At 44.1% G+C, this 18,128-nt stretch overlaps 1 protein-coding gene across 2 annotated transcripts; it reads left to right on the forward strand.

The window, feature by feature from the left end:
* The first annotated feature begins 10,698 nt into the window (after positions 1-10,698).
* LOC121546791 (deoxyribonuclease gamma) lies at positions 10,699-17,398 on the forward strand. 2 transcript variants are annotated; one of them, XM_041858031.2, is made up of 10 exons: positions 10,699-10,874; positions 12,082-12,171; positions 14,265-14,419; positions 14,652-14,740; positions 15,106-15,192; positions 15,417-15,529; positions 15,615-15,727; positions 15,897-16,054; positions 16,201-16,297; positions 16,488-17,398. In XM_041858031.2, the coding sequence occupies exons 3-10, from the start codon at positions 14,279-14,281 to the stop codon at positions 16,638-16,640; spliced, it is 951 nt and encodes a 316-aa protein (XP_041713965.2). In that variant the 5' UTR covers positions 10,699-10,874; positions 12,082-12,171; positions 14,265-14,278; the 3' UTR covers positions 16,641-17,398. The 2 variants fall into 2 exon arrangements, with proteins under 2 accessions (XP_041713965.2, XP_041713964.2); XM_041858030.2 differs by lacking the exon at positions 12,082-12,171 and having other exon boundaries at positions 10,700-10,874.
* The last annotated feature ends 730 nt before the right edge of the window (positions 17,399-18,128 follow it).

Raw genomic sequence — 18,128 nt, forward strand, 5'->3', positions numbered from 1 at the left:
GCATTCTTTGTCCTCCAAACACGACGAGTTGAGTTTTTACCAAAAAGTTATATTTTGGTTTCATCTGACCATATGACATTCTCCCAATCCTCTTCTGGATCATCCAAATGCACTCTAGCAAACTTCAGACGGGCCTGGACATGTACTGGCTTAAGCAGGGGGACACGTCTGGCACTGCAGGATTTGAGTCCCTGGCAGCGTAGTGTGTTACTGATGGTAGGCTTTGTTACTTTGGTCCCAGCTCTCTGCAGGTCATTCACTAGGTCCCCCCGTGTGGTTCTGGGATTTTTGCTCACCGTTCTTGTAATCATTTTGACCCCACGGGGTGAGATCTTGCGTGGAGACCCAGATCGAGGGAGATTATCAGTGGTCTTGTATGTCTTCCATTTCCTAATAATTGCTCCCACAGTTGATTTCTTCAAACCAAGCTGCTCACCTATTGCAGATTCAGTCTTCCCAGCCTGGTTTAGGTCTACAATTTTGTTTCTGGTGTCCTTTGACAGCTCTTTGGTCTTGGCCATAGTGGAGTTTGGAGTGTGACTGTTTGCGGTTGTGGACAGGTGTCTTTTATACTGATAACAAGTTCAAACAGGTGCCATTAATACAGGTAACGAGTGGAGGACAGAGGAGCCTCTTAAAGAAGAAGTTACAGGTCTGTGAGAGCCAGAAATCTTGCTTGTATGTAGGTGACCAAATACTTATTTTCCACCATAATTTGCAAATAAATTCATTAAAAATCCTACAATGTGATTTTCTGGATAATTTTTTCTCAATTTGTCTGTCATAGTTGACTTGTACCTATGATGGAAATTACAGGACTCTCTCATCTTTTTAAGTGGGAGAACTTGCACAATTGGTGGCTGACTAAATACTTTTTTCCCCCACTGTATATTTTTTGTCTATTTACCACCACAAACCGATGCTGGCACTAAGACCACACTCAACGAGCTGTATAAGGCCATAAGCTAACAAGAAAATGCTCATCCAGAGGCAGCGCTCCTAATGGCCGGGGACTTTAATGCAGGGAAACTTAAATCCGTTTTACCTCATTTCTACCAGCATGTCACATGTGCAACCAGAGGAAAAACAACTCTAGACCACCTTTACTCCACACACAGAGACGCATGCAAAGCTCTCTTTTGCCCTCCATTTGGCAAATTTGACCATAATTCTATCCTCCTGATTCCTGCTTTCAAGCAAAAACTAAAGCAGGAAGTACCAGTGACTCACTCAATACGGAAGTGGTCAGATGACGCAGATGCTAAGCTACAGGACTGTTTTGCTAGCACAGACAAGAATATGTTCCGGGATTCATCCGATGGCATTGAGGAGTATACCACGTCAGTCACCGGCTTCATCAATAAGTGCATCGATGACGTCATCCCCTCAGTGAACGTACGTACATACCCCAACCAGAAGCCATGGATTACAGGCAACATCCGCACTGAGCTAAAGGCTGGAGCTGCCGCTTTCAAGTAGCGGGACTCTGACCCGGAAGCTTATAAGAAATCCCGCTATGCCCGCCGACGGACCATCAAACAGGCAAAGCATCAATACAGGACTATGATTGAATCCTACTACACCGGCTCCGACGCTCGTCGGATGTGGCAGCTTGCAAACTATTACGGACTACAAAGGGAAGCCCAGCTGCGAGCTGCCCAGAGACACGAGCCTACCATACGAGCTAAATGACTTCTATGTGGGCATCGAGGCAATCAACACTGAAGCATGCATGAGAGCACCAGCTGTTCTGGACGACTGTGTGATCATGCACTCTGTAGCCGATGTGAGTATGACCTTTAAACAGGTCAACATTCACAAGGCTGCAGGGCCAGACGGATTACCAGGACGTGTACGCAGAGCATGTGCTGACCAACTGGCAAGTGTCTTCACTGACATTTTCAACCTGTCCCTGACCGAGTCTATAATACCTACATGTTCCACACAGACCTCCATAGTCCCTGTGCCCAAGAACCCCAAGGTTACCTGCCTAAATGACTACCGACCCATAGCACTCACGTCTGTAGCCGAGAAGTACTTTCAAAGGCTGGTCATGGTTCACATCAACACCATCATCCCAGAAACCCTAGACCCTCTCCAATTCGCATACCGCCCTAACAGATCCACAGATGATGCCCTCTATTGCACTCCACATTGCCCTTTCCCACCTGGACAAAAGGAACACCTACGTGAGAATGCTGTTCATTGACTACAGCTCAGCGTTCAACACCATAGTGCCCTCAAAGCTCATCCCTAAGCTAAGGACCTTGGGACTGAACACCTCCCTCTGCAACTGGATCTTGGACTTCCTGACGGGCCGCCCCCAGGTGGTAAGGGTAGACAACAACACATCTGCCACGCTGATCCTCAACACAGGGGCTCCTCAGGGGTGCGTGCTTAGTCCCCTCTTGTACTCCCTGTTCACCCATGATTGCGTGGCCAAGCACGACTCCAACACCATCATTAAGTTTGCCGACGACACAACGGTGGTCGGTCTGATCACTGACAATGACGAGACAGACTATAGGGAGGAGGTCAGAAACCTGGCCGTGTGGTGCCAGGACAACAACATCTCCCTCAACGTGATCAAGACAAACTATCATGGTCCAAACACACCAAGACAGTCATGAAGAGGGCATGACAACGTCTTTTCCCCCTCAGGAGACTGAAAAGATTTGGCATGGGCCCTCAGATCCTCAAAAAGTTAAACAGCTGCACCACCGAAAGCATCCTGACTGGTTGCATCACCGCCTGGTATGGCAACTGCTCGGCCTCCGACCGCAAGGCGATACAGAGGGCCAAGCTTCCTGCCATCCAAGACCTCTATATCAGGCAGTGTCAGAGAAGGCCCTAAAAATTGCCAAAGACTCTAGCCACCCTAGTCATAGACTGTTCTCTCTGCTACCACATGGCAAGTGGTACCAGAGCGCCAAGTCTAAGTCCAAAAGGCTTCTTAACAGCTTCTACCCCCAAGTCATAAGACTGCTGAACAGCTAATCAAATAGCCACCCTTTGCCTTGATGACAGCTTTGCACACTCTTGGCATTCTCTCGACCGGCTTCACCTGGAACGCTTTTCCAACAGTCTTGAAGGAGTTCCCACATATGCTGAGCACTTGTTGGCTGCTTTTCCTTCACTCTGCGGTTCGACTCATCCCAAACCATCTCAATTTGGTTGAGGTCGGGTGATTGTGGAGGCCAGGTCATCTGATGCAGCACTCAATCACTCTCCTTCTTGGTAAAACAGCCCTTACACAGCCTGGAGGTGTGTGGGTCATTGTCCTGTTGAAAATAAATGATAGTCCCACTAAGCCCAAACCAGATGGGATGGTGTATCGCTGCAGAATGCTGTGGTAGCCATGCTGGTTAAAGCACCCCCACACCATAACACCTCCTCCTCCATGCTTTACGGTGGGAAATACACATGCGGAGATCATCCGTTCACCAACACCGCGTTTCAGAAAGCTACAAATCTCCAATTTGGACTCCAGACCAAAGGACACATTTCCACCAATCTATTGTCCATTGCTTGTGTTTCTTAGCCCAAGCAAGTCTCTTCTTCTTATTGGTGTCCTTTAGTAGTGGTTTCTTTGCAGCAATTCAACCACGAAGGACTGATTCACACAGTCCCCTCTGAACAGTGGATGTTGAGATGTGTCTGTGACTTGAAGTCTGTGAAGCATTTATTTGGGCTGCAATTTCTGAGACTGGTAACTCTGATGAACTTATCCTCTGCAGCAGATGTAACTCTAGCTCTTCCATTCCTGTGAAGGTCCTCATGAGAGACAGTTTCATCATAGTGCTTGATGGTTTTGCGACTGCACTTGAAGAAACGTTCAAAGTTCTTGAAATGTTCCGTATTGACTGACCTTCATGTCTTAAAGTAATGATGGACTGTTGTTTCTCTTTGCTTATTTTAGCTGTTCTTGCCATAATATGGACTTGGACTTTTACAGAATCTGTCTATCTCCTCATTTGAATTCCATACTGTCACAGTCACTAACCCATTCAAGCTTAACATCCTTATCAATTACCGCCCTCCAGGTTCCCTTGGAGAGTTCATCAATGAGCTTGACGCCTTGATAAGTTCCTTTCCTGAGGATGGCTCACCCCTCACAGTTCTGGGTGACTTTAACCGCCCTACGTCTGCCTTTGACTCATTTCTCTCTGCCGCCTTCTTTCTACTCCTTTCCTCTTTTGACCTCACCCTCACACCGCCCCCCCTACTCATAAGGCAGGCAATATGCTTGACCACATCTTTACTAGATGCTGTTTTTCTACTAATCTCACTGCAGCTCCCCTCCAAGTCTCCGACCACTACTTCGTATCCTTTTCTCTCTAGCTCTCCTCCAACACTACTCACTCTGCCCCTACTCAGATGGTAATGTGCCGTCGCAATCTTCGCTCTCTCTCTCCCGCTACTCTCTCCTCTTCCATCATATCATCTCTTCCCTCTGCTGGATCCTTCTCCCTCCGATCTCCTGATTCTGACTCCTCAGCCCTCCTCTCCTCCCTCTCTGAATCTTTTGACTCTCTATGTCCCCTATCCTCCCGGCCGGCTCGGTCCTCCCCTCCTGCTCCATGGCTTGACGATTCATTGCGAGCTCAGAGAACAGGGCTCCGGGCAGCCGAGCGGAAATGGAGGAAAACTAGACTCCCTGCAGACCTCTCATCTTTCCACTCCCTCCTCTCTACATTCTCTTCCTCCATTTCTGCTGCTGAAGCCACTTCCTACCACTCTAGGTTTCAGGCCTCTGCCTCTAGCCCTAGGAGGCTCTTTGCCACCTTCTCCTCCCTGCTGGATCCTCCTCCCCCTCCCTCCCCTCTCTCTGTGGATGACTTCGTCAACCATTTTCAAAAGAAGGTTGACAACATCCAATCCTCATTTATTAGGTCAAATGACACCGCTGGTCCTGCTCACACTGCCCTACCCTATGCTTTGACTTCTTTCTCCCCTCTCTCTCCAGATGAAATCTTGCGACTTGTGACAGCCGGCCGCCCAACAACCTGCCCGCTTGACCCTATCCCCTCCTCTTTTCTCCAGACCATTTCCGGAGACCTTCTCCCTTACCTCACCTCGCTCATCAACTCATCCTTGTCCGCTGGCTATGTCCCTTCCATCTTCAAGAAAGCGAGAGTTGCACCCCTTCTCAAAAAACCTACACTCGATCCCTCTGATGTCAACAACTACAGACCAGTATCCCTTCTTTCTTTTCTCTCCAAAACTCTTGAGCGTGCCGTCTATCGCCAACTCTACTGCTATCTCTCTCAGAATGACCTTCTTGATCCAAACCAGTCAGGTTTCAAGACTGGTCATTCAACTGAGACTGCTCTTCTCTGTGTCACGGAGGCTCTCCGCACTGCTAAAGCTAACTCTCTGTCCTCTGCTCTCATCCTTCTAGACCTATCTGCTGCCTTTGATACTGTGAACCGTCAGATCCTCCTCTCCACCCTTTCCGAGTTGGGCATCTCCGGCGCAGCTCACTCTTGGATTGCATCCTACCTGACAGGTCACTCCTACCAGGTGGCGTGGCGAGAATCTGTCTCCGCGCCACGTGCTCTCACCACTGGTGTCCCCCAGGGCTCAGTTCTAGGCCCTCTCCTATTCTATCTATACACCAAGTCACTTGGCTCTGTCATATCCTCACAGTCTCTCCTATCATTGCTACGCAGACGACACACAATTAATCTTCTCCTTTCCCCCTTCTGATAACCAGGTGGAAAATCGCATCTCTGCATGTCTGGCAGACATATCAGTGTGGATGTCGGATCACCACCTCAAGCTGAACCTCGGCAAGACGGAGCTGCTCTTCCTCCCAGGGAAGGACTGCCCGCTCCATGATCTTGCCATCACGGTTGACAACTCCGTTGTGTCCTCCTCCCAGAGTGCAAAGAACCTTGCCGTGACCCTGGACAACACCCTGTCATTCTCCGCTAACATCAAAGCGGTGACCCGATCATGTAGGTTAATGCTCTACAACATTCGCAGAGTATGACCCTACCTTACACAGGAAGCGGCACAGGTCCTAATCCAGGCACTTGTCATCTCCCGTCTGGATTACTGCAACTCGCTGTTGGCTGGGCTCCCTGCCTGTGTCATTAAACCCCTACAACTCAGCCAGAACGCTGCAGCCCTTCTGGTGTTCAACCTTCCCAAGTTCTCTCACGTCACACGGCTCCTCCGCACACTCCACTGGCTTCCAGTTGAAGCTCGCGTCTGCTACAAGACCATGGTGCTTGCCTACGGAGCTGTGAGGGGAACGGCACCTCCTTACCTTCAGGCTCTGATCAGTCCCTACACCCAAACGAGGGCATTGCGTTCTTCCACCTCTGGCCTGCTGGTCCCCCTACCTCTGCGGAAGCACAGTTCCCGCTCAGCCCAGTCAAAACTGTTCGCCGCCAGGACACTGATCAACTTCCGGAGACACTTGAAACCCTACCTCTTTAAGGAATACCTGGGATAGTATAAAAGTAATCCTTCTACCCCCACCCCACCCCCACATAATAATAATAATAATACAATAAATAAAAATACGAGGATAAAATTATAAATATTTTTAGAAAATAGTAGAAAGACACAAAAAATAATAGGGAAAAATAATAAAAAAATACAACAAATATATATATAAAACAAATGAAAATGTAAAATATACTCTAAAAATTAAGAATAAAAAAATTAGGAAAATATATATTTTTTAAATGTAAAGTGGTTGTCCCACTGGCTATCATAAGGTGAACGCACCAATTTGTAAGTCGCTCTGGATAAGAGTGTCTGCTAAATGACGTAAATGTAAATATGACACCTCCACCGTCGGGCTCTAATAAACTGCAGCTATCGACGGTCGACCAATCGCGTTCACGTTATCATGCGGCGTCACGTAGATGCTAAGCTAATCACAACACAATACCTTTTTTAATTCAGGGTATACGTCGAGAAACCTGCTTATTTTCCTCTAAAGTACGTAATGTCACAATTCCAAAGCTATACGATATTACAGAGAACAAGTTAATTATCTAACACCTCGGAAAATATTTAATGTTGTACTTCATGTTGACGAAATTCATGCTAATGTTGGGTTTTTGAGCTAGCGCCCAATTGACTCAAATTCACTCCCTGAAGGACAGCTCTCCTTGTCCCAGAATCACCGCGCGGCCCATTGACGACGCATGGGCAATGTACACAATGGGCGTTAATATGATTGCAATTGAGTTTCTCATCTCCTCAAAAGTATCTCTGCTGCCACTACTGCTTTTTGAGCTCAAAACAACGTTTTTCTGCAGATAAATTACAAAATAATTATCTAAAGAGGGTGAATCCTCACTGCAGAAACAATAAATAGTGCGGAGAGCGCATCAATCTGGTCAATGTTGATTTTTTCAGTGAATAAACAAAGTTGATTTTTTTGCAGACCATCTAATAATTTGGACTGGTACACATTTATTTGAACGCGCATTTCACGATCTGACATAATGATCGTCTACCTTTTGGGCTTTACATTGGATATTTGCATTTTTTTCCATGGTTCTAGGTCGATTTCTAGTTAAATAAAGGTTAAATAAAATAAAAATATATACACATTTAGGAGCCAAATGAGCCTGCTCACCGCAAAGACTCGGAATGCCCATCACTAGTCGGGTCTGGAGCGAAGCGTCATTATCGTGCACTGTCATCATCCTGGATGGATCCAAAGATGTTCTATCTGTGGTGGATCTATCAGAGGTCGCATCCCCTGCTCAGACGTTGCACGCTTCAACCAATGGTGGCGTGCCACATCATCAACTGATTGCTAGAACATATGACATGCATGGTTAGCTCATACATAAAATACCTATCCAGGCATTGTAAGATCAGGCATGTTTCAAGTTTTAATGTCACATGCACAAGTACAGCGCCTTTCTTGCGAACTCAAAACGCAACAATGCCATAATCAATAAAAATGTATTACTAGAAAAAAAACACGAAGAATAAGAAATACACAAAGTAAGTAAGAACAGAAAATATTTTAAAAGTCAGTTACAATTTCAAATGTACATGTGCAGGGATACTGCAGTGATGGAGGTAGATATGTATAGGGGTAAGGGGACTAGGCAACAGGATGGTGTGCGGGTGTGTAGAGTCAGTATAAAATGTATGTGTATATTATGTGTGAGTGAGCAAATGATGGAGTGACAGTGTGTGTAAGTGTGTAGGGCCTTATGAGTGTGCATAGAGACAGTGCAAATATTGAAATAAAAGTTCAATAACGATACAAGGTAAACTCGGTCCGTGTAGCTATTTTGTTAGCTATTTATCAGTCGTATTGCTTGGGAATAGAAGCTGTTAAAGAGCCTGTTGGTGTCAGACTTGATGCACCGGTACCTCTTGCCGTGCGGCAGCACAGAAAATATTATATGGCTTGGGTGGTTGGGGTCTTTGACGATTTTCCGGGCCTTCTTTTCACACCACCTGATATAGAGGTCCTGGATGGCGGGGAGCTCGGCCCCAGTGATGTACTGGGCTGTCCTGATATAGAGGTCCTGGATGGCAGGGAGCTCTGCCCCAGTGATGTACTGGGCTGTCCTGGTATAGAGGTCCTGGATGGCAGGGAGCTCGGCCCCAGTAATGTACTGGGCTGTCCTGATATAGAGGTCCTGGATGGCAGGGAGCTAGGCCCCAGTGATGTACTGGGCTGTCCGCACAACCTTCTGTAGCGCCATGCGATCGAGGGCGGTGCTATTGTCATACCAAGCAGTGATGCAGCCAGTCAATATGCTCACAATGGTACAGCTGTAGAACCTTTTCAGGATTTTAGGGCCCATGCCAAACTTTCCTCCTGTGTCAGCAATGCCTGGGCAGAGGAACGTGCACAGACATAATCACACTTGAAAACATAACATTGCAGACAGTTGAATGTTTGGGTGGGATGCTTGATAAACATTGATTCATTAACTGCAATGCTTGAAATCTGGTTGAGAAAAAGTGCAAATGTTCTACCAATATGAGTGTGCCTTCTACAAAGCATTGATAAGACTATTACATTTTCATTGCATAGTTGATATCACTTTCAGATTGCTTTCCACTGAGGATAATTTTTTTTTTTCTCAGTAGAACAATTTAAGAGTTTTTGAGATTTACTAGACAGTCTGGTGGATTGCTGTCATGGCCACTTCTCAAATATCTTTAAATAAAAAATATAAATTATTTGTATTGGTGTTAATTGTGAGTTTGGCTAAAAGTCCCAAATTAATTGATCGCCCACATGAAACAATGTGTTTATGTAAGAAGCATTATTTGAGAATTTGTAAAGCTGTCACATAAGAATTACATGTTTATATTTTTTTATTTAAAGATTTTGAGAAGTGGCCATGACTGACTCATATGTGTAGTTTGCTCACTCTGCCCCTGTGGAAATCTCCTTCCTCACGCTTCTCTAACATCTCTGCCCCTGTGGAATTCTCCTTCCTCACGCTTCTCTAACATCTCTGCCCCTGTGGAAGTCTCCTTCCTCACGCTTCTCTAACATCTCTGCCCCTGTGGAATTCTCCTTCCTCACGCTTCTCTAACATCTCTGCCCCTGTGGAAGTCTCCTTCCTCACGCTTCTCTAACATCTCTGCCCCTGTGGAAGTCTCCTTCCTCACGCTTCTCTAACATCTCTGCCCCTGTGGAAGTCTCCTTCCTCACGCTTCTCTAACATCTCTGCCCCTGTGGAAGTCTCCTTCCTCACGCTTCTCTAACATCTCTGCCCCTGTGGAAGTCTCCTTCCTCACGCTTCTCTAACATCTCTGCCCCTGTGGAAGTCTCCTTCCTCACGCTTCTCTAACATCTCTGCCCCTGTGGAATTCTCCTTCCTCACGCTTCTCTAACATCTCTGCCCCTGTGGAAGTCTCCTTCCTCACGCTTCTCTAACATCTCTGCCCCTGTGGAATTCTCCTTCCTCACGCTTCTCTAACATCTCTGCCCCTGTGGAAGTCTCCTTCCTCACGCTTCTCTAACATATAGGGTCACAAATTCCAAACAGTCCCTTTACAAGTTAGAATGTTGAATAAACGTAATTTGAACTTTACCTGTTGTCCACTGATTTCATCCTTATGTGAGTGGAAATTTGAGACACAATATCTACAGTAAAGTGTTAAAAACCCGACTTTCAGATCGCTGGTCTGTATATGGTTCAGGCGGTTTGTATTTCTGGTTTGTATTTTCAATCTACTGATGCATGCAAAGTAAACACTTGCACAACATATAAACAATAGCCAACCGAACGACAGATGAGCTATTATATTATCGGGTGATGTGCAGTAAGATTGCAAAAAGCAAGGTTTAGGCGATTGTTACATTAGGCGATTGTTTACATAGTGTGCATCACATGCGAATGCATCAGGAGATTGAAAATACAAGCTGACAAAACCATATACCTACCGGCGCTCTAAAAATTCGGGTAAATAATACTTTACTTCAGATATATTGTATCTAATTTAGATCCACACAAGTACCAACCGCACAGACAACCGGTAGAGTACGTTCAAATATAATTGAATTCAACATTCTGGCTTGAGTGGAAACTTTCCATATTTGTGGAGTGCATTGTGTCAGACTGTGTAACCAATAATCGGTAGCACAGTCATAGTCATGCTCCCTCAGCTCTCTACTGCCCCTTAGAGACATATATAACAAATGCCGTTGACTCATACAGGTTGGTTGATTCCAGTTTTACACGAACAAAAAGAGGAAGCGGGTCGGGACATCACCTGACAGGAAGATGTGTTGAAGGTGTGGTGAAAACTGATACCTGACCTACACACAGTGGCAGCCAGACGGGAGTTTTGGGAAGTTATTTAAAGATTAGCCTAATTCAACACCTGTGTACCTGGAATTTACCAAATTCTCTTCAAACAAGGTAGCCTAATGACAGTCACTGTTTCTGTTCAAATATTGTATCTTCACCTTGCTCACCAAAAGCTTCTAAATGTAATTCTGCTTCAATGCCTTTGCTGTAGCCTACAAACTCTCATGGAGGAAATTACTCTTTTTGAGTCTGCTGCAGTATATTTCCTCAGGTGTGAATGTTTAGAGACAATTCTTGAATTCTCAGACTTATATCTAACTTTAATCAGGGTCATGTTGGGTGTGTTTATTTTATTTGGTAAACACTTCATCTGGACTTTTCCTCATTTCTAGAGCCCCCCTCCCCCATCTTGGAACATAGATCACAGTGGGACTCTAGTTTGATGAATCCAACCGTACAAAACAGCCTGGGCCCGGTTTCCCCAAAACATCTTAATTCTAAGTTCATCGTTAGATCCTTCGTAGGAGCATCTTTAAATCTCAGAGCTGTTTCCCAAAACCATCTCTATTAACGTTGCACATGACGCCTGCCTAAGACCACTCGAAGAACAGCAAAGTGCGTCATTAGATTCTTTTTTGCCCACCCGCCTCACAATATGCTTCAAATTAAAACCGAGATGACTGCATTAAAATATAAATAGCCTAAAGTAGTCTATAGGCCTATTTCAATCATATTGAAATACATTACAGGTTCAATCAATTGAGTTCTATTTTGATACTTGTATGCTACTTGTCTGTAATTTGTCTCAATATATTTCATGATGTGTAACCTAATTTGCGCAATGACGTGCCAAATACGTGCAGCCATACGTGATATCTTTATAGGAGCAGTGGCGCATATTCATGGGTGGCTTCCCCCAAAAATGTACTAAGAAAAAATAGATATTTTATGTATCTTTCTTTCTTTCTTCTGTGTTTAATAATTTTCCATAATTTTTAGGAGCTGATCCATCATCAGTATTGTGGAATAATTCTAATGTTAAAGCTGCAATATGAAACTTTTTGTGCCCCGACAAATTCACCTAGAAATATTAGTTAGATGTAATTTTCATTTAACGCAAGTCTAAGACGCAATATATATGCCTTGTGCGCTATTTCGATGCTTCTCGTTACGTTTTTTTGTGCACCAGTTGAAAATACAATATTTTTGGTTATTGAAAATATATTTCACAGCGGTTTAGATGGTACAATGATTCTCCACACTCTACATTGCTAGTTTTGTCAACAAACTGAAATTAGGCGAACTATTGGAATTTTAGCAACAAGGATATGGCGGAGCATTGGTAAGCCTAAATACCATTGCTATGGGAAACCGGGCCCTGGAGTGGAATTATACCAGCAGTACCAAGGTACAATTAGTTTTATATTGGATATTTGGTTTTCTCTCGTCAATAGCTATTGAACCAAGCATGCCATGACTATGAAGATGGGCCTCCTGTAGCTCAGTTGGTAGAGCATGGCGCTTGCAACGCCAGGGTTGTGGGTTCGATTCCCACGGGGGGCCAGTATGAAAAATGTATGCACTCACTAACTGTAAGTCGCTTTGGATAAGAGCGTCTGCTAAATTACTAAAATGTATATTCTGAATCGGGTGTATGGAGAAAAATCCACTTTTTTATAATAAGATTTCAGATTTCAATCTTCAATAGCTTTTACACAAAGCGTTCCATGACTATGATTTAGATTGGGTTTTTTAAATTTAAAATGAAAGCTGTGGATTTTTGTCCATCCTCGACTGATTCAAAATATATAATTGTCAGAGTCATGGAACACTTTGTGTAAGATGTATTGAAGACTGAATTCCGAAATCTTACAGTGAGGGGAAAAAAGTATTTGATCCCCTGCTGATTTTGTACTTTTGCCCACTGACAAAGACATGATCAGTCTATAATTTTAAAGGTAGGTTTATTTGAACAGTGAGAGACAGAATATCAACAAAAAAATCCAGAAAAACACATGTCAAAAATGTTATAAATTGATTTGCATTTTAATGAGGGAAATCTTAGAGCAGTCATCCCTCACGGTCTCTGTGCTGCCCCCTACTGATGGGTCATCCTATCCGAATGCACTGTTTTTTCCCTCTCACCTGTATTTGGGAAATTCTCCCATTATTTTCTCTGTCGGGTTGGATGGGGAGTGTTGCTTCACAGATATTTTCAGGTCTCTCCAGAGATGTTTGATCGGGTTCAAGTCCGGGCTCTGGCTGGGCCACTCAAGGACATTGAGACTTGTTCCAAAGCCACTCCTGCGTTGTCTTGGCTTTGTGCTTAGGGTCGTTGTCCTGTTGGAAGGTGAACCTTCGCCCCAGCCTGAGGTCCTGAGTGCTCTGGAGCAGGTTTTCATCAAGGATCTCTCTGTACTTTGCGCCGTTCATCTTTGCCTCGATCCTGACAAGTCTCCCAGTCCCTGCCGCTGAAAAACATCCCCACAGCATGATGCTGCCACCACCATGCTTCACCGTAGGGATGGTGTCAGGTTTCCTCCAGATGTGACGCTTGGCGTTCAGGCCAAAGAGTTCAATCTTGGTTTCATCAGAACAGAGAATCTTGTTTCTCATGGTCTTGAGAGTCTTTAGGTGCCTTTTGGCAAACTCCAAGCGGGCTGTCATGTGCCTTTTTACTGAGGAGTGGCTTCCATCTGGCCACTCTACCATAAAGGCCTGATTGGTGGAGTGCTGCAGAGATGGTTGTCCTTCTGGAAGGTTCTCCCATCTCCACAGAGGAACTCTGGAGCTCTGTCAGAGGGACCATCGGGTTCTTGGTCACCTCCCTGACCAAGGCCCTTCTGCCCCGATTGCTCAGTTTAGGCGTGCGGCCAGCTCTAGGAAGAGTCTTGGTGGTTCCATACTTCTTCCATTTAAGAATGATGGAGGCCACTGTGTTCTTGCAGAAATGTTTTGGTACCCTTCCCCAGATCTGTGCCTCGACACAATCCTGTCTCGGAGATCTATGGACAATTCCTTCAACCTCATGGCTTGGTTTTTGGTCTGACATGCACTGTCAACTGTGGGACCTTATCTAGACAGGTGTGCCTTTCCAAATTATGTCCAATCAATTGAATTTACCATAGGTGGACTCCAATAAAGTTGTAGAATCATCTCAAGGATGATCAATGGAAACAGGATGCACTTGAGCTCAATTTGGAGTCTCATAGCAAAGGGTCTGAATACTTATGTAAATAAGGTATTTCTGTCATTTTTAATACATTTGCAAAAATGTCTAAACCCGTTTTCGCTTTGTCATTATGGGGTATTGTGTGTAGATTGGGGGGGGCATCATCCTTTTTTTTGGAATAAGGCTGTAATGTAACAATGTGGAAAAGGGAAGGGGTCTGAACACTTTCCGAATGCACTGTATAGTGTATTGTTCAGTGTAGTAAAAACAAAAGGAACAATGAATATGTGCATGACCAGTAATCTCACATCTGTTTTTTCCATTCATAGCAAGCAGCTCAGTCATGAGTTGCCACTCTCCTCTCCTCCTCCTTCTCCTTGGTATTTTTGGGCCATGTTCAGCCTTCAAGATCTGTGCCTTCAATGTCCAGAACTTTGACGACGCCAAATCTGCCAACTTCAGGGTGATGCACACTCTGACCAGGGTGAGACTGCCTCGTCTTTTCACAATCATACAGTAGCTTTTCTTGACGAGTGGCCAAGGAGGGAACTAAACTTAAACATTTTAACTATAGTTGCATACTGTTGGGTAAATCAGTCTCAATTACATGTATTATTATTACTATTTATTATAATAATAATCATCATCATCATCCAGGTATCTTTCCATGATTGTTAGACATTCTTGTTCTGACCCGGTTTGTTGATTGTCCACAGATTGTGTCTCGCTGTGACATCTGTGTCCTTCAGGAGGTTAAAGACACACGGGGCAATGCAATTAAAACTTTGGTGGGAACACTCAACAGGTACAGTTGCATCTGGATACTGTTACCATAGAAATAAAATCCATTTGATTCTATGAATGTAACAAGTATCTAATACTCTACCTCAAGCGTATTCCAATCTTACACTACGAGGTCCGGAGCCTTATGGTTTTCTGTTCTTCCTGATAACTAATTGCACCCACCTGGTGTCCCAGGTCTAAAACAGTCCCTGGTGGGGTTGAATGGGGGTGGGGTGGGGATTATTGTTTCCTGTAAAGTGTATTGAGGCTTTTGTTAAATGCACTTTAAATAAATTGTGATTTTGATTATAAAGAAAATAATGTATTTATGATAGTCTTTGTTTCACTTAATTTATGGACAGACCCCTTTTGTTAATTCCTTCTTAGATATGATAACCATCACTATAAATATGTTGCCAGTGGAGGTCTGGGGCGAACACCTGAAGACCAGGAGCAGTATGTCTATCTGTACAGGTAAGGGATACATTATTTTACATGTATTTCAGAGCTCTTACTTCACCTTCATTTATAAATGCTATTCTCATGACATAAGCTTGCATTCATTTGAGAAATCCTAAATATGCCGCCTCCCCTGTCCTACCCTTTTGAATCTCGGCCCTACATGCTAGATAAACTGTATGTCACCCTGCTTGACTTTAAGCCCAAGTGAATGGTGCTATAACTAACCGCCTCCACAGGAATGAAACCGTAGAGTTGACAGATCAGTACCAGTACGCTGACAAAAAGGAGGGGGGTGTGGATGCTTTCTCAAGAGACCCCTTTGTTGTTAGATTTCAAGCCAAGGAAACAGGTTGGTTCTTTTAAGTTCATGAGAATAAAGAAATTCAATGTGTACTGTACTGTTTGGATAACTCCAATGATCTTCCTCTGAGCAGTGATTGGAGACTTTGCTCTGATCCCGTTGCACACTACGGCCTCTGACGCAATCAAGGAGATTGACAAGCTCTATGATGTCTTTGAGGAAATCAAAATGAAGTGGAATACTGAGGTGAGGCATGACAATTACCTGTTGGTGTATTTTGTTCGTTTTTTTTTCTTCCATAAAGTGTGTCAGTAAGATGAATGCAGTTACTGTTTATCTGTCATGCTACATGATTCCCATATCTAACTTTTGGAACATACTCCTCTCACCAATGTAATGCCACTCTGTCCCATAGAACGTGATGTTCCTTGGAGCCTTCAATGCTGGTTGTGGCCACATGACAAGGCAGGACAAGGCGGACATCCGACTTTTCTCAAAACCTGGATTTTTCTGGCTGATCAGGGACCAGGCGGACACCATTGTTGGGGATACCACCAGCTGTGCCTATGACAGGTGGGTGGAAATTCGAAAATAAGCTACACTGAAATGATACATTGTTTGAATGAGGGCATTTTGATTGTAGACTATCTGTGTTGATGGATCCAATAACATGATATTACTCTTCAGCTCTATTTACTTGACACTTTTGTTTTTCTTAGGATTGTGGTACATGGACAGCCCTTCCTGAAGGCCATCAAACCTTATTCAGCTCAGGTCTTCAACATTGCTAATGAGTATAAACTCTCAATGGGAAGGGTAATACTTCCTTTTCTCTTTACAAACAATATTTTTGTTTAGTCTTTCAAACCCCTATCCATTTATTTTTTTTAAACAAAAAAACAGGAGAAGATGTAACATCCCAGACATGCTAAAGTCACCTGTTTTATGTCAGTTTCCTGTGTCATAGATATCACGACACAGAATAAACTTGAGTTCTTAATTTCAGGTTCTGGAAGTGAGTGACCACTTCCCTATTGAGGTGGAGCTGAAGACTAAATCGTCAGGGCAGCTTCAAGCTCCGGTTCAGCCTCTCCTGCTAATCGCTCTCTCCGTCATCACCTCCGTCCTGCACATCTTACCTTCAACCAGTATGGTGTGAGGAGGACTGATTGTCTTCTCAGGGGTATGGCTCATAGAAATAGAGGATCATAGAAATAGCATTCATTCTAATATAATGGTATAGACATCTAAAACTTCCACGAGCAGCTAGTTCACTCGTGCAATGGTTTCTCAAACCTATCTCAGGGGACCCCTAGACGCGTCACTATTTTGTTGCAGCTCTGAACTAGCTCACCGGATATATCTAATCAATATCTTGATGATTAGTTGCTAAGGTGAATCAGGTGTGCTAGCTCTGGAATAGACCAAATACATGGAACTGCTGGGGGTCCCTGAGGAGAGGTTTGAGAAACACTGTTCTAATAAACAGTGATTCCATCTTTGACTGGTCCCAATGAGATTGCATGCAGATTGTAGATGTTTAGAGACAGCAACATTATCACTACACAAGTTGACAGCATAATGTCCCTCACCTCTTTCAATTAATATCTGGATTTGCTCTGGTGTTGGATCACTGATCCCAATTTGCTCTGCTCAGACATGTGGTTTCAGGTATTTGGCACACAATATCTTGAATGGAAGGCTACAGCTTCCTGAAGCCACCACTTCTGACAATCGTCTTTGCTTTTAATAACAAATCTATTTTGTAAATTAATGGTTGTAATATTTCAAATTCAATTAGGTTTTTAAAACATTCTATGATAATGTGATGTGGTTTTAACATTGTCACTGTTTTAAATGTTCAATGCATGTATTGTACACAGTATTTGAATTAAACGAATTGGATTTTAAAACGTAGGACACCTTTTTGTTGTGGGTTTGAGAAGGATCTGGTTTCTCAAATGACTGCCTCGCCTGGTTCACCAACTATTTAGTTCAATGTGTCAAATCGGAGGGCCTGTTGTCTGGACCTATGGCAGTCTATGGGGGTGCCACAGGGTTCAATTCTTTGGCCGACTCTTCTCCGTGTATATCAATGATGTCGCTCTTGCTGCTGGTGACTCAGATCCACCTCTATGCAGACGACACCATTTTGTATACATCTGGCCCTTCATTGGACACTGTGTTAACAAACCTCCAAACGAGCTTCAATGCCATACAACACTCATTCAGTAGCCTCCAACTGCTCTTAAACACTAGTAAAACTAAATACATGCGCTTCAATCGAACGCTGCTGGCACCCACCCACCCGACTAGAATCACTACTCTCGACGGGTCTGACCTAGAGTATGTGGACAACTACAAATACCTAGGTGTCTGGTTAGACTGTAAACTCTCCTTCCAGACTCACATTAAGAATCTCCAATCCAAAGTTAAATCTAGAATCGGCTTCCTATTTCGCAAAACAAAGCCTCCTTCACTCATGCTGCCAAACATGCCCTCGTAAAACGGACTATCCTACCGATCCTTGACTTCGGCGATATCATTTACAAAATAGCCTCCAACACTCTACTCAGCAAATGGGATGTAGTCTATCACAGTGCCATCTGTTTTGTCACCAAAGCCCCATATACTACCCACCACTGTG

Source organism: Coregonus clupeaformis, chromosome 30, assembly GCF_020615455.1.
Source record: "Coregonus clupeaformis isolate EN_2021a chromosome 30, ASM2061545v1, whole genome shotgun sequence".
NCBI classification, from domain to species: domain Eukaryota; kingdom Metazoa; phylum Chordata; class Actinopteri; order Salmoniformes; family Salmonidae; genus Coregonus; species Coregonus clupeaformis.